Source organism: Cebus imitator, unplaced genomic scaffold, assembly GCF_001604975.1.
Source record: "Cebus imitator isolate Cc_AM_T3 unplaced genomic scaffold, Cebus_imitator-1.0 Scaffold110, whole genome shotgun sequence".
Lineage (NCBI taxonomy): Eukaryota > Metazoa > Chordata > Mammalia > Primates > Cebidae > Cebus > Cebus imitator.
Genome location: NW_016107425.1, coordinates 4,793,937 through 4,815,512, shown reverse-complemented (window position 1 = coordinate 4,815,512; position 21,576 = coordinate 4,793,937). Strand labels below are relative to the sequence as shown.

The 21,576-nt window shown below is 37.7% G+C and overlaps 1 protein-coding gene across 6 annotated transcripts in view; it reads left to right on the top strand.

The window, feature by feature from the left end:
* Nucleotides 1-21,576, top strand: part of CHN1 (chimerin 1) — a 198,596-nt gene that overhangs the window by 156,254 nt on the left and 20,766 nt on the right. For 5 of the 6 annotated variants that reach the window (XM_017538262.2, XM_017538263.2, XM_017538266.2 and 2 more), the window contains one exon: nt 18,819-18,903. In XM_017538262.2, the coding sequence (XP_017393751.1) occupies nt 18,819-18,903 (85 nt within the window). Of the gene's footprint in view, nt 1-8,746; nt 8,762-12,536; nt 12,545-18,818; nt 18,904-21,576 lie in introns of those variants that run through there. The other variant, XM_017538267.2, reaches the window with a different exon arrangement.

Below are 21,576 nucleotides of genomic sequence, written 5' to 3'. Positions count from 1 at the left end.
TTATAGTGAGTAGATACTAAAAATATGAGTTTAATTTTTTTAAGGCGGTCTCAAATTGTTGATTTTAGTTTCAGGTACTTGCATTCTGCATATAAATGAAAGATATGAGATATTAGTAGATTTAATGTTGCCAAGATAACAGGCAAACAATGAATCCTGAAATGTGAATTGATACTGTAATTAAAATAACACTGTAACATGAACCTTATAATAGTTAATTAAATTACCGATTGAAGACCTACTAGGAAAAAGAGATAATATTGAACCCAGCAATCCTGGCCAACAGACTGGACGTTGTCCTGTTTGATGAGCGGAAGGGCCGCAGTGGCCAGCACTCCTGCTGAGAGCAGTCTTTCCTTTCCTCCCAAGGACATGGGCAAATCCAAGCCCCCTTTGATCTTTAATTTGGTTCACATTTATAATAAAATAAATACAAAATGAATGAACAAATAAACATAATTTTAATATGAACTGTGAAGTTAAACCACATGGTCTAAGGGTTCTCTTACAGCTATAAAATTCTTAGATTGAATTATAGTGTATTGTGAGCATTAGATTTATTATAAGTGTTCAATTTTTCATTAAAATCTTATTGAAGTTTCATATAGAGACAAATTTTCAATACATTGATTTGAAAGGGAACTAAAATTAACCATATATGAAAGAATATCTAAAACTGTTTATATTAACAGCAGTGAAGTGTCATATTCAGAAACAGTGCCTATCACCTCTTTTGTATTATCCCCACCAACCTTCACAACACCGCCTTACCCCCCTCCATTCTTCCTTGCCCTTTCCCGGTGTTTCGTAAAATGGCTGTAACTAGCAGATGCTCAAGAAGCATTTGACGAACGACTAAATAAATGAGTACACACTGTGACATGGGGGGGACCTTCGGTGGTTGTTACTTGAAAATCCATTCTCATGACAGCAGGAAATTTATAGGACTAGAGAATTTAAATTGCTATACTTAAGAGAAACCCATGATACATTATTCTCACAGACCATGGCCTTTTAGTCTCAAGATGTTTTGTAATCTGTCTTTATTCCCTATGTTCCAAATTTGGCATCTCTCTATTATACTGCCTTGCTGATGCAAATTACATAACAGTATGTTTTTAATCTCTTCCATTCAAACTTTCTACTGTATCATTTTTTTAATGTTTTAAATGAGGAAGACATGTTTTGGAAACACCTTCCTTTCCAGCCTCTTATCCTATGTCCATGTGGTCCCTGAAAAGATTGCTCTTTTAATATATGTATGAAAAGTTGCTGTTGAACATACTGATTCAATCTTTTCAAAGAAAAAAATATCCTTAACAGTGTTGAAACATCTTGCCCACAATATTCATTAACCTAAAACAAGATTCTCCAGGCTTTCCTAGCACACATGTGCTCCGTTTCCCCCTTTTCTCTTCCCTCAAGTATTTATCAAACAACTGTTGTGTGCAGGCCACTCTGTTAGACATGATAGGAGACATAGTAATATGTAATATGTGGTCCTTGACTGCTTGACATATGCAAACTGACTGAAAAGAAAGCAAATGTCAATATAATGGGAATGTTGAGGAGAACATAGGAAGGGTTTGGGACTAGGCACAACGGCTCACGCCTAGAATCCCTACACTTTGGGAGGCTGAGGCAGGAGGATCACTTGAACCCAGGAGTTTAAGACCAGTCTGGGCAACAGAGAGAGACCTCATCTCTATAGAAAATTTAAAACATTAGCTGGGTGTGGTATTGTCCACCTGTGGTCCCAGCTACTCAGAAGGCTGAGGTGAGAAGATCACATGAATCAGGAGATAGAGGTTGCAGTGAACTGTGATCACACCACTGCCTGGGAGACAGAGCAAGATCTCATCTCAAAAAAAAAAAAAGGAATGGTTTTATGCAGAAACACTGGCAAAATACCTTTAGCTTTTTGTGCCATATGTATATAATAATGCCATATTTTTAATGGTTCTGTGTTTCATATACAAATATAAATGGCATCTCTGCCTGAAACAGAATGACAGTCACAAGTGAGTATGCAAAGTATAATTCAACAGAGGGTAGTTTAAACTTTGGAGAGAGATTTTTTTTTTGTGATAAGAACATGTCACAGGAGATCTCCCCTCTTAAATATTTAAGGCCAGGTGCAGTGGCTCATGCCTGTAATCCCAGCACTTTAAGAGGCTGAGATGGGCAGATCACTTGAGGCTAGGAGTTTGAGCCCAGCCTAGGCAACGCCAAAACTCTGTCTCTATAAAAAGTACAAAAATTAGCTGGCCATGGTGGCACATGCCTGTGGTCCTAGCTACTCCAGAGGCTAAGCTGGGAGGGTCACTGGGGCCCAGGAGGTTGAGGCTGCTGTGAGCTGTGATTGCACCACTGCAGTACAGCTTGGGTGATAGAGAGCAAGACCCTGTGTCCAAAAAAACAAAAAAAAACTTTAACTGCGCAACACAGCATTGTTAAGTAAAGACATAGTGTTGCCCACTCACAAATTTCTAGAAGTTACTCATCTATTATAAGGGAAACTTTATATGCATTGAACAGCAGCTCCCCATTTCTCCCTCCTCCGTCGCAGCAACCACTCTCTGTTCTGTGAGTTTGATTATTATAGATACCTCATATAAGTGGAATCATGCAATATTTGTCCTTCTGTGACTGACTTATTTCACTTAATATCATGTCCTCCAGGTTCATCCCATGGTGTCCTATGTGGCAGCATCTCCTTTATTAAGGCTGAATAAATATTCCATTGTATATAAATACCATGCTTTCTTTAAGGTGTGTGTGTGTGTGTGTGTATATACAATTTGTAAGTCACCTCTTACAGTTAATAACAATGTATTCTTGAAAATCTCTCTGAGAGTAGATTTCATGTTCTCACCACGAAAAACGATAAACATGCAAGGTAATGCATACATTAATTAGCTCAATTTAGCCATTTCACAATGTATATGTATTTCAGAACATCATATTGTACACAATAAATTTTTGTCAATTAAAAATGAAATAATTTTTTAAAGTCACGTCTTCTAAAATTCTTTTTTTTTTTTTTTTTTTGAGACAGAGTCTCACTCTGTTGCCCAGGCTGGAGTACAGTGGCATGATCTCAGCTCACTGCAACCCCCGCCTCCTGGGTTCAAGTGCTCTCATAATCCCACCCCAGCCTCCCAAGTAGGTGGGATTACAAGCACACGCCACCACGCCAACACCATGTTTTTGTGTTTTTAGTAGAGATGGGGTTTCACCATGTTGGTCAAACTGGTCTTGAACTCCTGACCTTAGGTAATCTGCCTGCCTTGGCCTCCCAAAGTGCTAGGATTACAGGCGTGAGCCACTGCACCTGGCCTGTAAAATTCTTAACACTTCAGTTTATATGTTCATACAATAGTCCAACCTTCAAGGGTTGGTTTTTCCCCCATCTGACATGTTGGTACTATAAAGCCCCTTCTCGTAGTCTCTTCTATCTTATATTCACTCAGCCCTTCCAGATTTAACTGAGGATTGAGTCTTAATTCTCATTTGCTTATTTTGTAAGTTGATAGGAGAAATACCATATGTAATATTCATGTCTCTTTGTTTCATACCTTCTTTAACTGACAGATTATACTATCACAGTTCATCTTTTCTGTGACCCACTATGTCAACATTCACTAGAGGACAGAGTCCTATTAAGAGTGAAGTTTACCGTGACTGTTAGTAGGATGGTCAAAGCATGTGCCTAAAGAATGCATACATGTCTTATCATCTTGCCTCAGTTATTGTCTGTATTGTCAAGTACTCTATATCTCAGCAAACTTAGTATCATTAGTCAGTGTTCATCATTTGTTATGTAATAGTACATGACACAAAAATATCGTTGCCTTCATCAGAGAGCCCAAGGGTAGAGAGTAGAAAAAGAAACATGCATATATAACAAAGAAACTGGAATATAGGTTAAAAAATAAGAGAAAATAAGACAAGCAATGGTTTTTCAATATTTTTACCACACAAGAACTGTTGGTAGCTGAAAACCATAAATTATTTTTTTTAAGAGCAACATACTAACGGGTTTTTTTTTCAGGTTTTCTAATCCCTTGTCTTAACTTACCTTGAGATTCCTCTGGTTACAAAATATGAAAACTGTAAAGGAAAAGGCAGTAGCCGAGCAGTTGAAGAACCACTGTGTCATCAGCTGCTTATTTTCTATATTTTTTTTCTTTGGGGAGCAAAAATAGAACTGGCGTGTTTTGTAAGGTATTATCCAAACTTAAAAATTAAAAGAACACATCTATTTTTAGGTTGTGGTTGTCAAAGGCTTGTTGTCACATTAGGTGATATCCTCCAGTCTTTTGTATTAGAGGTGACATTTTAGCTATCCATGTGAATGGATTTGTCCAAATCAGGCCTAAAATATCATACTCCCTCTTTCTCTTTTTAGAACTGCCTTTGTTTGGAACTTCACCTCTTGCATGTGACACAACCCTGATCTCATCTTGTTCTCTACCTGGCACACAGGCCCTTGTTCTTAAAGAAAAGTCCATCTCTAGGAGGCGTGATAGTTTGCTTTGATGGTTGCTGTTACAGCTCATTACTCCACAACTGTATTACTTTAGTGTGTTTTTCTTAATCTATTTAGAAACCATGAATACATTTACTATTTGATGGAACAGTTGAGAGACTTTTATTGTAAGTGTCAGAAAACCCAGCCCACACTGGACTAAGAAAAGGGAATTTGTTGTGTCACATAGTAGAAAAAGTCTAGCATTAATTGAAGATATCCTTTGACTTGGGGGCTTAAAATGCTACCAGAACCGTGTTTCCCAGCTCTTTCTTCATTTTTAGGCTCCCTCTGGTGACAAGATGATGTCAAAGTCTCCAACTCTGTGTCCTCCCAGATTCTAGTCAGCCTCAAAGACAGGCTGTTGGAACAAAGGTTCTGGGCCTTGCAGTCATTGAATTATATCATATCATTATACTATATATAATGATATATATAGATATAGATATATAGATATAACCAATTATATCATATGCCCATCTCCACACCAGTAGCTCCAGTCAGGAGAAGGGAATGTACTGGCTTAGATCCAGGTCTTCCCCTGGAGCTAGGGAAGGGGACAGCTCTATACAGTTCACATGGATTGAGAGCTTTTATGCAAAATAAGAAACTTATTCTGTGTGCTTAAAAATAAGCAGTGCCCTCTACAAGCGTAAATGTCAACTGAAATCACCTATTGCAAGATCTTAGTGAACAGCCTACTGAATACAACAGTGTAGAAGCAACACTTTGCTGGGTGAGATGTGCTTATAGAACATGGATGACAGAAGAATACTGAAGCAGTTCAGTCTGAGTAAAGGGGCTCCAAAATTACTGATTAAGTTAATCTTATTTTACATGTGTAGAAACTGAATCCTAGTGAAGTCACTGGTTGACACATGAACAATTCAGTAGAACCAAGAATATAAACTAAATTTCTACTTTCAGTCATGATGGCAGGACTAGATTTACCTTCCCGTCTTCAACAACTAGCAAACCAGAAAAAGTATATAAAACCACAGCCCGACATTGATCAATAGGTAGTATAAATGGTGATAACTGAGAGAAGGAACACAAACAACATGATGATTCTTAAGATCACTCTTACTGCTTGGAGGCAGTTTCCAGGCCACAGCACAAACAGAGTCTTGTGTCTACCCCAGTTAAGGACAAAGAGATTTGGGTGAGGTTGGGAGGAGGTGCAAAGCAGCTTAAATGTGTGGGGCAGAGAGTGTCTGAGGAGACAGAGCTGCACAGGAAAAGCATTCTGGAGGTCTGCAGAAGAGCATTCTTGAATCTTTTGCCGAGGACTTACCTGCATATACGTGGGAAGAAACTGTTGGGAAACCACAAGAAAGCAATAGGCTAAACAATGGCTGAAACTCACTGAAGGCTGAAAGAGAATCATTCTGCCCTCTAGTAGAAACAGAAAGAAGTCACAACACATGGAGCATTGGTGAAGACCCTTCAAGAGGGTATCATATTAGTAGTGTGACGAAAATTAACAGTAGCCTAAAGGCTGTAGTAAGGAAAGAAATGGAAGCTGTTTTAAAAAATCCAAATTGAATCTCTAGAGATGAAAAGTATACCTGAAATAAAAAATACACTGGATTATATTAACAGCATATTAGACACCACAGAAGAAAAGAGTAGCAAACCAGAAAATAAAATAGAATATATTTAAGATGAAGAACAGAGAATTAAAAAAAAAAAATGAAACACAGCATCAGTGAACAGTGGGACAAAAGCAAGCAGTCTTAACGTAAGTGTGATTTGGGTCACAGAAGGAACAGTGATGGGAAACCAGGAGAGAGAGCAATTAATTATACAATTTAAAGCTATAATGACCAAAAATTATATAAATTTGATGAAAAGTCACAGATTCAAAAGTGCAGTGAACACTACACAAGAAAAAAAATATGGTGAAAGCCACATTAAGGCACATGATAAATTGCTGAAAACCAATGTGAAGGAGAAAACTGTAAAAGCAGCCAGAGAGAGAGAGAAAATTTGGGGAAAGAACAGTTTTCACCCTAAAGTGATACCGATGGCCCCTGGTTTACAGTGGCTCATGATTTTTGACCTTATGATGTGAAAGCAGTATTCATTCAGTACAGTCCCAGATTTAGGACTGCGTTACATCTGTATAAATTCATCATAAACTGAAAATATCACAAGTAGAAACCCCACTCTCAACTGATGGTATTTTCAATTTATGGTAGGTTTATTGACATGGAATCCCATCATAAGTCAAGTAGAATCCATACTTTGCCTCAGTCTAAGAAGCGAGGTTGTTCATCCCTCACATAATGTATAGAGGATGTCTGTAGGATCTAGAAATTATGCATATGTTTGGTTTCTCTTAGATTTTATTTTCACATTTTAGCTTCATAATGTGTTTATAGTTTATGGTTTTATAGAACCTTAAATGTGCACACAACTCACACTCAAGAATACAGTGCACATTTCTGCTATCTTCTTTGTTAATATCTTTTAGGATTATTTTAGTGTAGGACAAATATGTCAACTTAGAGGAAACATTCTTTTCCTTTTTCACTGGTACTCACACATCTTACAAATTCTTTTTTTAAAAAGCATTTTGGGAATGCACATCACATAAAATGAAAGAATGGCAGCAAAATTCTCATCAAAAAACATGCAAGACAATGGAGTGACATCTTCAGAGAACTGAAGGAAAAGAAACCCGTTAACTTAGAATTCTATATCAAGCAAATATATTTTTCAGAGATAAAAACTTATTTTTTAAACAAACAACAGCTGAGTAAATTTATCACCTGGAGATCGTTACTACAAGAATATTACAGTAAGTTTTTCAGTCAAAAGGAATATGACACCAGGTGGAAATTTAGAACTACACAAAGGAATAAAGAACACTAGAGATAGTAAGCATGGGTAACTTTAAAAGATATTTTTCCTTAGTATCTTTAAAAGATAGTTGACTTTTTAAAGCAAAAATGGTTATGTATTATGTAGTTTCTGCAAGCAAAATGTATAACAATAACAGACTTAGAGGATGGGGGAAGGGGAAGCATACTTCATGTGTAAGATTCTTGTGCTGCCGGGCGCGGTGGCTCACGCCTGTAATCCCAGCACTTTGGGAGGCCGAGGCGGGTGGATCACGAGGTCAAGAGATCGAGACCATCCTGGTCAACATGGTGAAACCCCGTCTCTACTAAAAATACAAAAAATCAGCTGGGCATAGTGGTGCGTGCCTGTAATCCCAGCTACTCAGGAGGCTGAGGCAGGAGAATTGCCTGAACCCAGGAGGTGGAGGTTGCAGTGAGCCGAGATCGCGCCATTGCACTCCAGCCTGGGTAACAAGAGTGAAACTCCATCTCAAAAAAAAAAAAAAAAAGATTCTTGTGCTATACATGAAGTGGTATAATATTATTTGAAGGTAGACTGTAAATTAAAGGAGTATATTGTAGACTGGGCATGGTGGCTCACACCTGTAGTTCTAGCACTCTGGAAGGCCGAGGTAGGAGGACTGTTTGAGTCCTGGAGTTCGAGACTAGCCCGAGCAACATGTCAAGACTCCATCTCTATTTAGAAAAGAAAAGAGAAAGAGAAAAAATTAACTGGGTGGTGGCACATACCTGTGGTTCCAGCTGCATAGGAGGCTGAGGTGGGAGGATCACTTGAGCCCAGGTGTGTGAGGCTGCAGTGAGCTATGGTTGTACCACTGCACTCCAACCTGAATGATAGAGTGAGACTCTGTCAAAAAAAAAAAAAAAGATTTATATGTTCTAGACCTTAGAACAAAACTGAAACGGATATAAACTAACAGTGGAGACATATGGAATCACAAGAAATAGGCAGTTAATTCAGAGTATGTAACAGAAAAAAAAGGAATAAAGGACAAATGGATACATAGAAAACATGTTGATAGTTACATTAAATGAAAATAACCCAAACACACCATTAAAAGGCAGAGATTGTAAGATTGGATAAAAAAGCAAGATCCAATGATATGCTGTGTACAGGAAACCCACATTAAATATAAAGGGTACAGAGAAGTAAAAGAAAAAGATATACCACGTAGACAGTAATTCAAAGAAAATTGGAGTGACTGTACTTTTTTAAACATAATTTTTAGAACAAGGAATATTACTGGGAATGAAGAAGGTAAAATTTATCAAGAAGATATAACAGTTTAAAATTTATATGTACCTAATAACAGGTGCAAAATACATAAAGCAACAGCTAAGCTGACAGTGAAATAGATTCACAGTTATAATTGGAGATTTCAACCCTTCTCTCTCAGTGATAGAATATGCAGAAAATTAGTAATAATATTGAAGACTTGAACAACAGTATGAACCAATTTGACCTAACATTTACAGAGCACTCCACTCACCAACAGCAGGATACACATACTTTTCAAGTGAACGTGGAAGATTCACCAAGATACACAATATTTTGGACCATAAAACAAATATAGTCACGTATCATATAACTGTTTCAGTTAACAACTGACCGCAGTTATGACAGTGGTCCCATAAGATTATAATACCATATTTTTACCCTATCTTTTCCATGTTTAGATACGTTTAGATACACAAATATGATTGTGTTACAGTGGCATACAGTATTCAGTATAATAATATGCTGTACAGGTTTGCAGCCTAGGAGTAATAGGCTAGACCATTTAGCCTAGGTACATAGTAGGTTATACCATCTAGATTTTGTGTAAGTACAATCTATAATGTTCACCTAATGAAACATTTCTCAAAGAGTGTCCCTATCATTAAGTCACATGACTGTATCAATAAATATAGATGGGTTAAAATCATACAAAGCATATCCTTCAGCCATAACAGAATGAAATTTGAAATCAATAACAGATATCTGAAAAATTTCCCACTTGTAAATTAAATAACATACAGCTAAATAACTCATGGATTGAAGAAGAAATCACAAGATACATTAGAAAATATTTAGAACTAATTGAAAAGGAAAATACAACGTATCAAAATTCAGAGAATGTGGCTAAAGTAGTACTTATCAGGAAATTTGTATCATTAAGTGCAAATTTAGAAGGGGGGAAAAAGGTCGTAAGTCAAAGATCTAAACTTCCACATTAAGAAACTAGAAAACGAAGAACCAAGTAGACCAAGTACTTGAGGGAAGGCAGTATCAAGAGCAGCAATCAGTGAAGAAAGAGAAAATAAGTATCTCTTTTACTGGAATTTTAAAAAGGGTTTTAACTATATATTTTAATAACTTCCCATGCATTTTAGTCAAACCTTTTTCTTAGCATAATATAGGAATACTTGCATTCATATTGTAATGTATATTAACAGTACTTCTTCATATGGCACTCTTATAACCAGGTCAAAAAGAAATTGAAACCTGGTTGTGTGGAAATATTCTATTGCAGACTTAGCTTCAAAGAACTGGGGATCACAAGATATTGTGAACTGGTCTGAGGGTTTTCTGTCAGTGTTCAGCTTACCTATCTATAAAGTGGGTATAGAAATTTTCTGTCACTCAGCTGTGGAATTTAAGTGGTTTTTATTGCACAAACATTTATTATTTGTTTGTTTATTTTCCTATTATACCTACATAACATAACCTTAGGGGACTGGTATTTCAAAGTATTGATTCACTGTGTTGATTTTTTCTTTTTTTACTATTGTTATTTTAATGTGAACTCATTCATGTAAGTAATGAAGCTAACTTTCTAAGTAAAAGTGTTTTAGGTTATGGCATTTGACATTTTTGAACCTTGAGCATGATTCAGTTTGGAGGCAAAGCTATCAGAGGAAAAGAAATTAAAAAGAAAGTTGCTTCTGAAACTTAAAAGAAGCTTAAACATTAAAATTACATATTTTATAATACTCCTATTTTGAAATGGAAAGTGTTTTTGAATTAATGCTTATATTTATTGTTTCATTATTATTATACAATCTGTACCTTGTAGCATCTGATAAAAATATTCAAAAGATTGCTTTGAGAACTTTGATACTTCCACATTCAGATTCCTGGGTTTCAGATTGATGGTTCTGTGTAAGGGGCCACTATTTCAGCTCAGCACAGAACATTGATACCAGAAATTGTGTTTGTGTTCTTGCATTAGTATGGTTTGTTTAGGATTCTAAGCAAATTCTGTGCAAGTTTTGCATTCATTCTGAAATTTTGGATATAATTCTCCCTCAAAAACATAGTGGTGATTGGAAATGTATAGATCATAAAGGAAACCATAAAGAAATTTAAGGTCTGTTAATAAGGCCTATATTGAATTGTGGCGAATGTATTTTCATGAGAATTGATTATTTTTTCTGTACTTGTTTATTTAAAATACTGTTTTGTGTGCCAATTAACATAAACCATTTTTATAATATTGATATGGGAGCAGAATTAAATTACTATATTGCCCTGGTGATTCTCCTGCTAATAGTCAGTATTGTTATAGTATGACCATATTTTACCAGTTTTTTCCTGTAGTTATCGCCCACATTTTAAGGGACATTATTTGCGGTATGGTCAATGTATGTCTAGTAGGCTTTTATGGTATTTCTCTCCATTTTTAACAGTTTTCTTACTCTTGAAATTAGGTCACCAATTTTCTGTCATTTGTCATTCTGTTTGAAATGATGCTTCTGACTGTGTTAACTACTTGTGTGGTTAAGTATGTGGCTCACAAAGACCCTGCAAATTCTCCCCTGTGTGACCACCTCTGGGGCAGCTAGTTGTAGAGGCCATTAGCACCTGGGCCCCTTCCCCAGCTGCCTAGTGCCTCCCTCACTCCTGTCTGCTGGCCACTGGGCACTTACCAGCCTTGGCCAGTGCTTAAAGCTGTGTTTCAGCAAGTGCCTGCTGCATTTCTTCTGCCTTTCCTGCCGTGGTCACCAGTGACACATCCATTCAATCAGGACAAGAAGACTAGGAATGGCCAGCATAATGTCAATGCTTACCTGAACCCAAACCTCACTCTTTGTTATAGATTATTCCTCCAGAGTTATAGGGTGGTTAGTAGCTTTGACTAGATATAACTAAACAACAAGGGAAGAGATATTGCCTTGATACTAAAGGTACTCTTGTAATAAGTATTCCTTCTAATTTAAGTACTCCTGTATGTATTTCTTGCTAATGATCATAGCCAGTGTTATGCAGTCTCTTTTCATGATGTAATAGTATAAATCAAAGTACTTTAAAGTGAAGTGGTAAAATTAGGGTTTGATTTCTCAATTCCATATCATATGGACCAAAAAGTTTAAGACCATCTTGGTGAGACAAATATTGGTCACTTAAAAGAGTGCATTCTAGTTACCCTAAACATAAAAATGGGGGAAGAAAACACTTTTCCTGCCCAGCTGCCTGCCTACCTACATTCCTTTCATTTTGATTTTGTTCATCTGTTCTCTCCCTTCATCGCCCAATACTGTGCTGGAGAACTGACTCATCAGAGTCCCAAATGAGAAGCTGCAGCTGAAATGTCATTGCCACCTTCCCAAGCAAAATTTTATTTCCCGTAACGTTCATATCACCTCCAACGTGGCTTATATTTGCAGCAAGCTTTGCAGGCATGCTCCTTGGCTATTTTCATCCATGCTTATTTCTAAAGGTAATGTTTTGACTTGAAAGGAATAATGAAGATTAATGGTGAATTTTTCTTTAATTTCCCGTATCATGGATTTCTTTCTCAGTTTCTGTTACTGGCATTCAAATTGGAGTTATGAATGCTGTAAACATGATGAGAAGCAGGGTGTTTATTTCCTTGTGTAAGCCAGAGTTTTAGTCTAAATAATGGCAGGTCTAATGAGAATGACTTCAGCTTTTACCTAGGTCATTTCCCAGGAGAAACATGACACTTGGCCTGTGCCATATGGGCCTCTGTAGCCCACCCTCTCCCACCCTGTCTGTCCTTTGCAGCCTGGTTCTGACCAATGCCTTCACTGATAAGACTGTACTGGGGATCCATTAATTAATCCAGTCTTTCATCTCTGTTTTAACAGAGAGGTTAATGTGGAAGGAGTTGTTCACAGGTTAAAAGCAACCTCAGATGTCATGGTAATAAAATTGTCTTTTTTCCAGTTGCACAAGAGGGCTTTAAAACTAGTCCGTTTTGCCCTTTGTTCATTAAAGTGTGATTCATGCCTTATACTCTGTCACTTTCATTTGTCAAGATGGACCAAAAGCTTTGGAGATGGCCTAGAAATAAATATCTGTGGCCCACTTACAAGGTTACTTTTCTTGGGACCATTTTTGACTTTACAAATAGTGTAATATGCTGAAGCTGATGTTCTTTTGAATTGTCTTATCAAGCACCATACCCAGAGGAATGGGTTGCAGATTTCTAAGGGTTGTCGCAATTCTAGGCAAATGTTGTTCTCTGTTGTGACCTAAAGGTTCAGGCCCAAGCCCCTGCACCCCTTGTGAACCCCTCCAGGCCTCCTTTCCCGCATATCCCACCTAGTTCTTCCTTAGAATCCTGCTATGCACAAATAGTCTTCAAGATGCAACTTATGGCCTTTTAATTATATTTTGAATGTTCATTACATTTGGATTTCATCATTTTTAAAACAGGTAATTAAAATACAACAATGTCTAGTAAAAATGTCTGCAGATGTCAGTGCCTGTAGAATTATCTATAGGAAACAGCACCTATTTCCATCATGCTAGGTGGAGCAGTACAACTGAAAAGCTATTCTAAGTTGTATAATTTGTGCAATTGATTTTTTAAAGATATCTTTTTCTGAGTTGGCAAAGTATGTGATGTAAACATCACTGATAATGTAAAACTGCATATAAAGTGAAAAATTTAGATAAAGCGTAACCACTCACTTAAAAATAAAATATTCATCACCTTAATGTGCTTGACACTGGCTGGTATAGTATGAATTTATAATTTATCAGCCAGAAAAGAAACTTGCTTTCAAGTCCAGCAGCCCTTCTCTGAATTCCTGGCCAATTTTAGCTCCAGTTCCTATTCTGCACATTCCCAAAACTCCTCATTTGCTTCATAACTGAACTTCCTGATGCTCTGAGACTGTAGACTTCCAGGCATGAATTCTCAAATCTTTCTGACCCCAGGCTCCACCACCAGTCCTGCACAGCCAGCCTCTCTCCTCTTACCTCCCAATTCAGGGAGGGGGAAATTGATTTTCCTTGTAGTCAAAGCTAATTGCTCTGCTCTGGATTCCATCTCCAATATTTGACTTTTCAGGAGACTTGCTCCATCAGTGATCTTCTCTTTCTTGTGAGTCAGGCTCCCCCTTCACTTCCACAGTCCTCCCCACCTCACTTCCAAACCAGTTTCTCTCTACTTTTGTACCTCTGTTAATGTCATTCTTCCCCAGTCATCAGACCTTAAACCCTAACAGACCAGTTTCTTTCCCTCTCCATTGCCTCTGGTTCAATTAGTTACCAAGCCCTGTTGATTCTGCCTCCTAAATCCAGTTTGTCCCTTTCTCTGTTACCACTGCCTGAGTTCAGATGCACATTGTTATCTAGGTGACTACCATAGCACTGCCCTACCTAGTCTGTCTTCATTTAACCTTGCCCCCTTGACTGTATCACTGTCCTTAACAATCCTCAGTGGCCCCACATTGCTCACTGAGCAGAATATAAATGTGCAGGCATTGAAAAGGCCCTGTCTGCCTCTCTCATCTCCTGCCAGGCCAGTCATTTCCACTCCACCCAGACTGAACTTCCTTGCAGTTCCCTAAACACATTGTTTCTCTCATGCCTTGTGCCTTTGATTTTTCTTGGAACAGCCTTTCCTTACCCCACTCCAACAGACACACACACTCCCCCATTCTGCCCCACAGGCCTGATCAACTCACCTGGATAAGGACTTATCTCATGGGTTGCATCTCTTCCCAGCTTCTCTCACACTTTGCATATATTTTAGAGTATTTTCGCACTGTGTTTAGTAGGAGAAACCCCCTTTTATTTTTGTATAGGTCATCACTTAATAGATGTTTATGAATGAATAAAAATGATTAAGTAATAAAGTCAGTATTTGTTTTGATGACCTTTAGGGGAATAAAAGACTCAAAGGCTACAGTAATCAACTTTTTACAAATACAATCCAGTGTTGTGGAGTCATAGAGGTTACAGAACAAAGAAAACTTAAGATATATGTATTTTAGATATAAAAATTCAAAAGGGAATCCAGTTAAACCCTGTTATATAAATAGAAGTTGTGTAAGCTGCTGGTTCTGCAAGGCCTATTTCCAGAACATTTTCATGGAGAACTACATAAGCTACCTTCTAAATGATTTTTTTAAAAAAAATTCAGCCTCAAATGGCTCAGGATGCCTTCATTAAAAAGCTATCCAAGAATGAACTATATAAATAACAATCTCATAAAGGTTGCTTTCTGAGATTACATGTGTGATCCTTTAATTGGAGAACATAGGGTCTGCTTGGACAGTTAAAATCCTCTCTTCAGTGTATGTAATATAAAGAAATATCCCAGGCTTTTTGAAATGCCACATTCATTGCTGTTTTCAGGAAGATAAGGAAGGGATTGGTTCTATTATAACAGCTCAGTAGCTAGTGCTGTTTGCCAGATGCCTATTTGTTTAATAACAAACAAAGCACTGTCTACTCTTTTTGTTTTCCCTGTGTAACTTTTAGACACTTTATCATGAGATAACTGGTAGGCACAAAGTGATTCCTGGGACTCCATACTTTCATTGCATCTTTATTTGCCTTACCAGTAAGTGACACTGATTATCCTGAGATTTGGCAGCCTATGAGTTTATGTCCCAAAGACTTTCTCTCAAAGTAGCTTCACGATTCTGTTGCTGTTTCATGATTATATAACTCTCTTTCTGAATCAGCACTGTCTGTTTCACTCATTCCCATGAGAATAAAGCACGGTTGCATGCTTTATCCAGTTTTATTCACTCTGAAGAACACAGGGACGTTACAGAGTATCTGAATGTTGATCTTGGGCTCCGCTTCAGCAACTCCAGGAAATACTTTTGAGTTTACAGGCTCTGAACATTGTTAACAATCTAGAGGCAACTGCACCTGCGTTCCTTATCCTCCTTCATAAAACACGTAGAAGGGATTACGGCCTCCTTTTCAAAATCAACATAAAATTTTGTTCTCAGGCTCAGTTGGCAACGACAAAGAGTCGCAAGCACATCCCCACTCTGAATGAACCCAGGGTTATCCACTGCAGCATTATATGGATATTTGGGCCAGTGTAGTATTTTGAATTCTGATATACTATGTTGATTCTTATAGGCACATTTTATTTTCCATTTTAATGTCTCTGAATTTGGGATTTATCTTATAGTCAATGGCTTTCCATAATTTAATTGGCATGGTTTTTCTAAATGGAACACATAATAGTATGTCTTACATTCATGGCATTTTCATTTGAAGAAATAAGTTTCATATGTGTATCTTAAAAATCATTTACTTGGTTTCTAAGATTTAGTCAATACATTAATATAGCATTTGTAAAAATGACAATCTTAGTTGTGAATTTTATGTGTAGTAGTGGTTTTGGCAGATATGTTGAAATCAAATTGTAATTTACTGATAATAAAGATTTTATTCTTTTATTTTTTAATGTTTGGAGTTCGGATTCATTGCCTCTGCAAAATATTCTACCAATATTTTTCTTTTTTTTTCCCATTTATTTATTTTATTGCATTTTAGGTTTTGGGGTACATGTGAAGAACATGCAAAATTGTTGCATAGGAACACACGTGGCAGTGTGATTTGCTGCCTTCCTCCTTATCACCTACATCTGGCATTTCTCCCCTTGCTATCTCTCCCCAGCTTCCCACCCGCCACCGTCCCTCCCCTATTTCCCCCCAACTGACCCCAGTGTGTAGTGCTCCCCTCCCTGTGTCCATGTGTTCTCATTGTTCAACACCTGCCTATGAGTGAGAACATGTGGTGTTTGATCTTCTGCTCTTCTGTCAGTTTGCTGAGAATGATGGTTTCCAGGTTCATCCATGTCCCTAGAAAGGACCCAAACTCATCGTTTTTTATGGCTGCATAATATTCCATGGTGTATATGTGCCACATTTTCCCTATCCAGTCTATTGTCGATGGGCATTTGGGTTGGTTCCAGGTCTTTGCTATTGTAAACAGTGCTGCAATGAACATTCGTGTGCACGTGTCCTTATAGTAGAACGATTTGTAATCCTTTGGATATATACCCAGTAATGGGATTGCTGGGTCAAATGGAATTTCTATTTCTATGTCCTTGAGGAATCGCCACACTGTCTTCCACAATGGTTGAACTAATTTACACTCCCACCAACAGTGCAAAAGTGTTCCTATTTCTCCACATCCTCTCCAGCATCTGTTGTCTCCAGATTTTTTAATGATCGTCATTCTAACTGGCGTGAGATGGTATCTCAATGTAGTTTTGATTTGCATTTCTCTGATGACCAGTGATGAGCATTTTTTCATATGTTTGTTGGCCTCACGTATGTCTTCTTTTGTAAAGTGTCTGTTCATATCCTTTGCCCACTTTTGGATGGGCTTGTTAGTTTTTTTCTTGTAAATCTGTTTTAGTTCTTTGTAAATTTTAGATATCAGCCCTTTGTCAGATGGGTAAACTGCAAAAATTTTTTCCCAATCTGTTGGTTGCCGATTCACTCTAATGATTGTTTCTTTTGCTGTGCAGAAGCTGTGGAGTTTGATTAGGTCCCATTTGTCTATTTTGGCTTTTGTTGTCAATGCTTTTGGTGTTTTGGTCATGAAGTCCTTGCCTACACCTACGTCCTGAATGGTTTTGCCTAGATTTTCTTCTAGGGTTTTTATGGTGCTAGGTCTTATGTTTAAGTCTTTAATCCATCTGGAGTTAATTTTAGTGTAAGGTGTCAGGAAGGGGCCCAGTTTCTGCTTTCTGCACATGGCTAGCCAGCTTTCCCAACACCATTTATTGAACAGGGAATCCTTTCCCCATTGCTTGTTTTTTCTGGTTTGTCAAAGATCAGGTGGTTGTAGATATGTTGTGTTGCCTCCGAGACCTCTGTTCTGTTCCATTGGTCTATATCTCTGTTTTGGTACCAGTACCATGCTGTTTTGATTACTGTAGCCTTGTAGTATAGTTTGAAGTCTGGTAGTGTGATGCCCCCTGCTTTGTTCTTTTTGCTTAGGATTGACTTGGCTATGTGGGCTCTCTTTTGGTTCCATATGAAGTTTAAGGTGGTTTTTTCCAGTTCTGCAAAGAAGGTCATTCTACCAATATTTTTCTATCTGAGTTAACCTAGAATGCCTTTTCTTTCCTATATATAAAAGGGATAGCTATCTTAACATATGAATCCTTTCTTCTTTGGGGATTCCTTTCTTTTGGAAGATAAATAATAGTAGAAAGAACCTTTATGAGCTGGAATGGTTAGTGAATAATTACTGTACTCAAACAAGGTTTCTGATGAACAGTAGCTTCTGTATTTCCTAAAATATATTCATTCTCTTTGCTAACATAATATATATCAAATATTTTAAATGGAAGTTGGGCCTTTTTGATGATTCTGATGTGACCCATCAATAAGTATCACCTTTAATGTCTGTGATCTTACTCATGGTCACAGAAGGTAAATTATCTGAAAAAAAATCCTGACAAGACCCAAGACATATTCTATATGGCTGCTCATGCCTTTTCATGTCGTAGTACTGTAGAAATAGCATAGTACATAGAAAGGCCAGTATTTGTATAGATTAGAGTGCTTGCGCCTGAGGGGACATTGGAAAACTCCACTATGTAAATAGTTTTCAAAAATAAGTTACAGAATATTAATCTGATTTATCATTCCTAAAACGAAGAAGAAATCAAGCTCTGAAAAAAATGTTAACTGCTTGTCAGTTTCACTCAACCAAGGTTCTTCTAAATGCAGCCATGTTGCCCCTTCATTACTAACTATGGGCTGGGCCTGTAATCCCAGCACTTTGGGAGGCAGAGGCAGGCCAATTGCTTGATCTCAGGAGTTCAAGACTAGCCTGACCAACATGATGAAACCCTGTCTTTACAAAAAATACAAAAATTATCTGGGTGTGATGGTGTGTGCCTGGAGTCCCAGCTACTCGGGAGGCTGAGGTGGGAAGATCACTTGAAGGAGGTTGAAGCCACAGTGAGCTATGATAGCACCACTGCACTCCATCCTGGGTGACAGCGAGAGACTGTCTCTCTCTCTCTCTCTCTCTCTCTCTCTCTCTCTCTCACTCACTCTCAGTAGATAGAGAGAGAGAGAGACAAACAGATAGACAGATAGAATCTGTGGCTTGTATATTAGTACTTTGATATGAAACAGTCTTCTCATCCATGTGTTTCCCCTTTCCTGACTTTGCCCCTCTTTTTTTTCAGGTGCATACGTTCAGAGGGCCACACTGGTGTGAATACTGTGCCAACTTTATGTGGGGTCTCATTGCTCAGGGAGTGAAATGTGCAGGTAAGACCTCTGCTCTTGTCTCCTGATTGAATCAGTTGTGAAGTTATAAGAGGTAAGGTAGAAGGAGACTTGCTATTGTACATATCCAGTAGGCCGGATACTGGTTTGGTCTTAGTCACCTGCAGTGGTCCAGATTCTCAGGCAGCCCACTTTGGAAATTTGATATTTTATCTGCCCTTAACCTTCTTGCACTTGATGGACGGCTCACTGGGGATCTGGCATTAGTCCACTGAAAGGAGAGAAGTCAGCTTGTTCAAAAAGTCTGATAAAAGGAGATAAAAGTAAGGCAGTTATATTTAATACTTGCCTTTGATGTTGCAGTAACTAAATTTATAAAAATGATTTTTTTAAAGCAATGTACAGGGACCTATGATTGTTGCCTTGGAAACTGAATTTTAAAGATAACTTGTTAAGCTGGATTGTCCTTACTAAATTTTTGCGAAATCAAATTGAAGCTTTAAAAATCTGTGAATTCATCTTCAAAGATGGTTACCAAATTCTGAAAAACCATAGTCACTAATATTTTCTGTGTGACATTTTGAAATCAAATACATCAAATATTTTTTGTAAAATATGACCATGAAAATTTAGATATAAATTTAGAAACCATAAGATTTCACATACAGAAATAACCAACACTAAGATGTATTGAGATACTTTGTGAAATAAAGTACTTATTTATATCATGTGAAATCCATTTGTATAGAACAACTATCTGAATACTGGCCATTTATCCAAATTACTCTAAATTCTGACATAGGCTTAAAAATAATCATGTAAATTTAAATGTCTAGTAATTGGTCATAAAAGTTTCCTTCTATTTAATTTGTAAAACTAAAAAGTATCTTCTTACATGTCTTTTAGCATGAAGCTTTACACTAAAAAATATACTAAGAGTAAAGTATTTCAAAACGGTAACTATGGTAACTGTCAGATTTATCACTATAAACATCATTTCTTTTGTGGCATGATTTTTAAATGGAATCTTTTTGTTGTCCATTATGTGCAGAAATTTCTGAGGTCTGAGTCTTTTCATTTCTAAATTGCATTTCCTTTGAATAGCAAGGTATACTATGTGTTGCACAAAAATGTTTCAAGTCATTCTTCTTTCAGTTATTCCCTCAGCATCACTGAAGCATAATAAGGTTCCAGGCATATGTCACTAGTCAAGGATCTTCCTGCCACAGGAAGTGGGATAAGAATCTCACAGGTGTGGACTTAGAGCTGTGCAGAGGTATTTGTCAGAGAGCGCCTCAGCTCCCAGTCGAAGCTTAGAGTGAATGAGGAAAGCCTTGCTGTGGCTGGTGGTTATCCAGAGTTAGGATAGGGAACCATCCTGAAGAAGGCCATGGTTGTGCTTTTGCACTGGAGGGAAACAGAAGAATGAAAAGTGTTGATAAAATGGAGGTATTGAGGCAGTCTGCATTGCAGTTTCACAAGGCAAATGGAACAATGGTCTTAAGGCAAATGGAACAATGGTCTTAATGAGCCTGGTTTCCCTTTATGAGACAATCTTGACCAGCTGATACTCTGTAACAGTTTCTTAAATGTTTTATGACTGTCACAAACTTAAAAGCTTTTCTTTCATGAGTAAGGGTGTATGTCATTTACATTTTGAAAAAGTGAAGGCCATCTACATAAGAATTCTTAGCTATTAGCAGAGAATGGGTACAGCACCTATGAATAATCTTTGGCAATATACTATAACCCAAATCAATTTGGAAAGAAATGTTTTGGAATATTTTTCATGACGATAATGTGGAGGAAAAGAGGAAGAATTCATCCCCATCTCCATAGCCACCCACATTAATAGCTTCTACCTCTTATTATGAGTAAAGGTCAGGAATTGAAAGGAAAGCCTTAAGGAGATTTTTCATTTTATGTTATATCTTGTCCTCAAAGACATTATGTTCAGTGTGATTTGAACCATATTAATGTGTAACACAAGCACAAATCAACCCATTTTGAAAACACAGAAGGTTGGGATTTGAATTTGTTCTGTTTTCTGTGACAGCTGATTATCTTTGGATTGACAGTGGGGTTCTTAGCTTTAAAGTGGCTTTGAGGCTCATCTGGCCTTTGAATATCTACTTTAAATCCAAGTGCAAAGAATTGAGAATTTAAAGAGACAGTGCACACTAGCTGTGGTAAGCTGAAGAATAGCTCCCCTGAGATGTCCACTTCTAATTCCGAGAACATGTGACTATGGTAAGCTGAAAAATATCTCCCCCAGAGATGTCCACTTTTTTCTTTTTTTTGAGACACAGTCTCGGTCTGTTGTCACGCTGGAGTGCAGTGGCACGATCTCAGCTCAGTGCAACCTCTGCCTCCCAGATTCAAGCAATTCCCCTGCCTCAGCTTCCCAAGTAGCCGGGATTACAGGTGTGTGCCACCATGACTGGCTAATTTTTTGTATTTTAGTAGTGACGGGGTTTTACAATGTTGGCCATGCTGGTCTTCATCTCCTGACCTCGTGATCTGCCCACCTCGGCTTCCCAAAGTGCTGGGATTACAAGCGTGAGCCTCCGCGCCTAACTGAGATGTCCACTTCTAATTCCTAGAACAACATTCCTTATTCCTTTCGTGGCACAGGGAATACTGCAGATGTGATTTAAAATCAGGATATTGAGTTGGGGCTGCTATCACAAAATACCACAGACTGGGCAATTTATA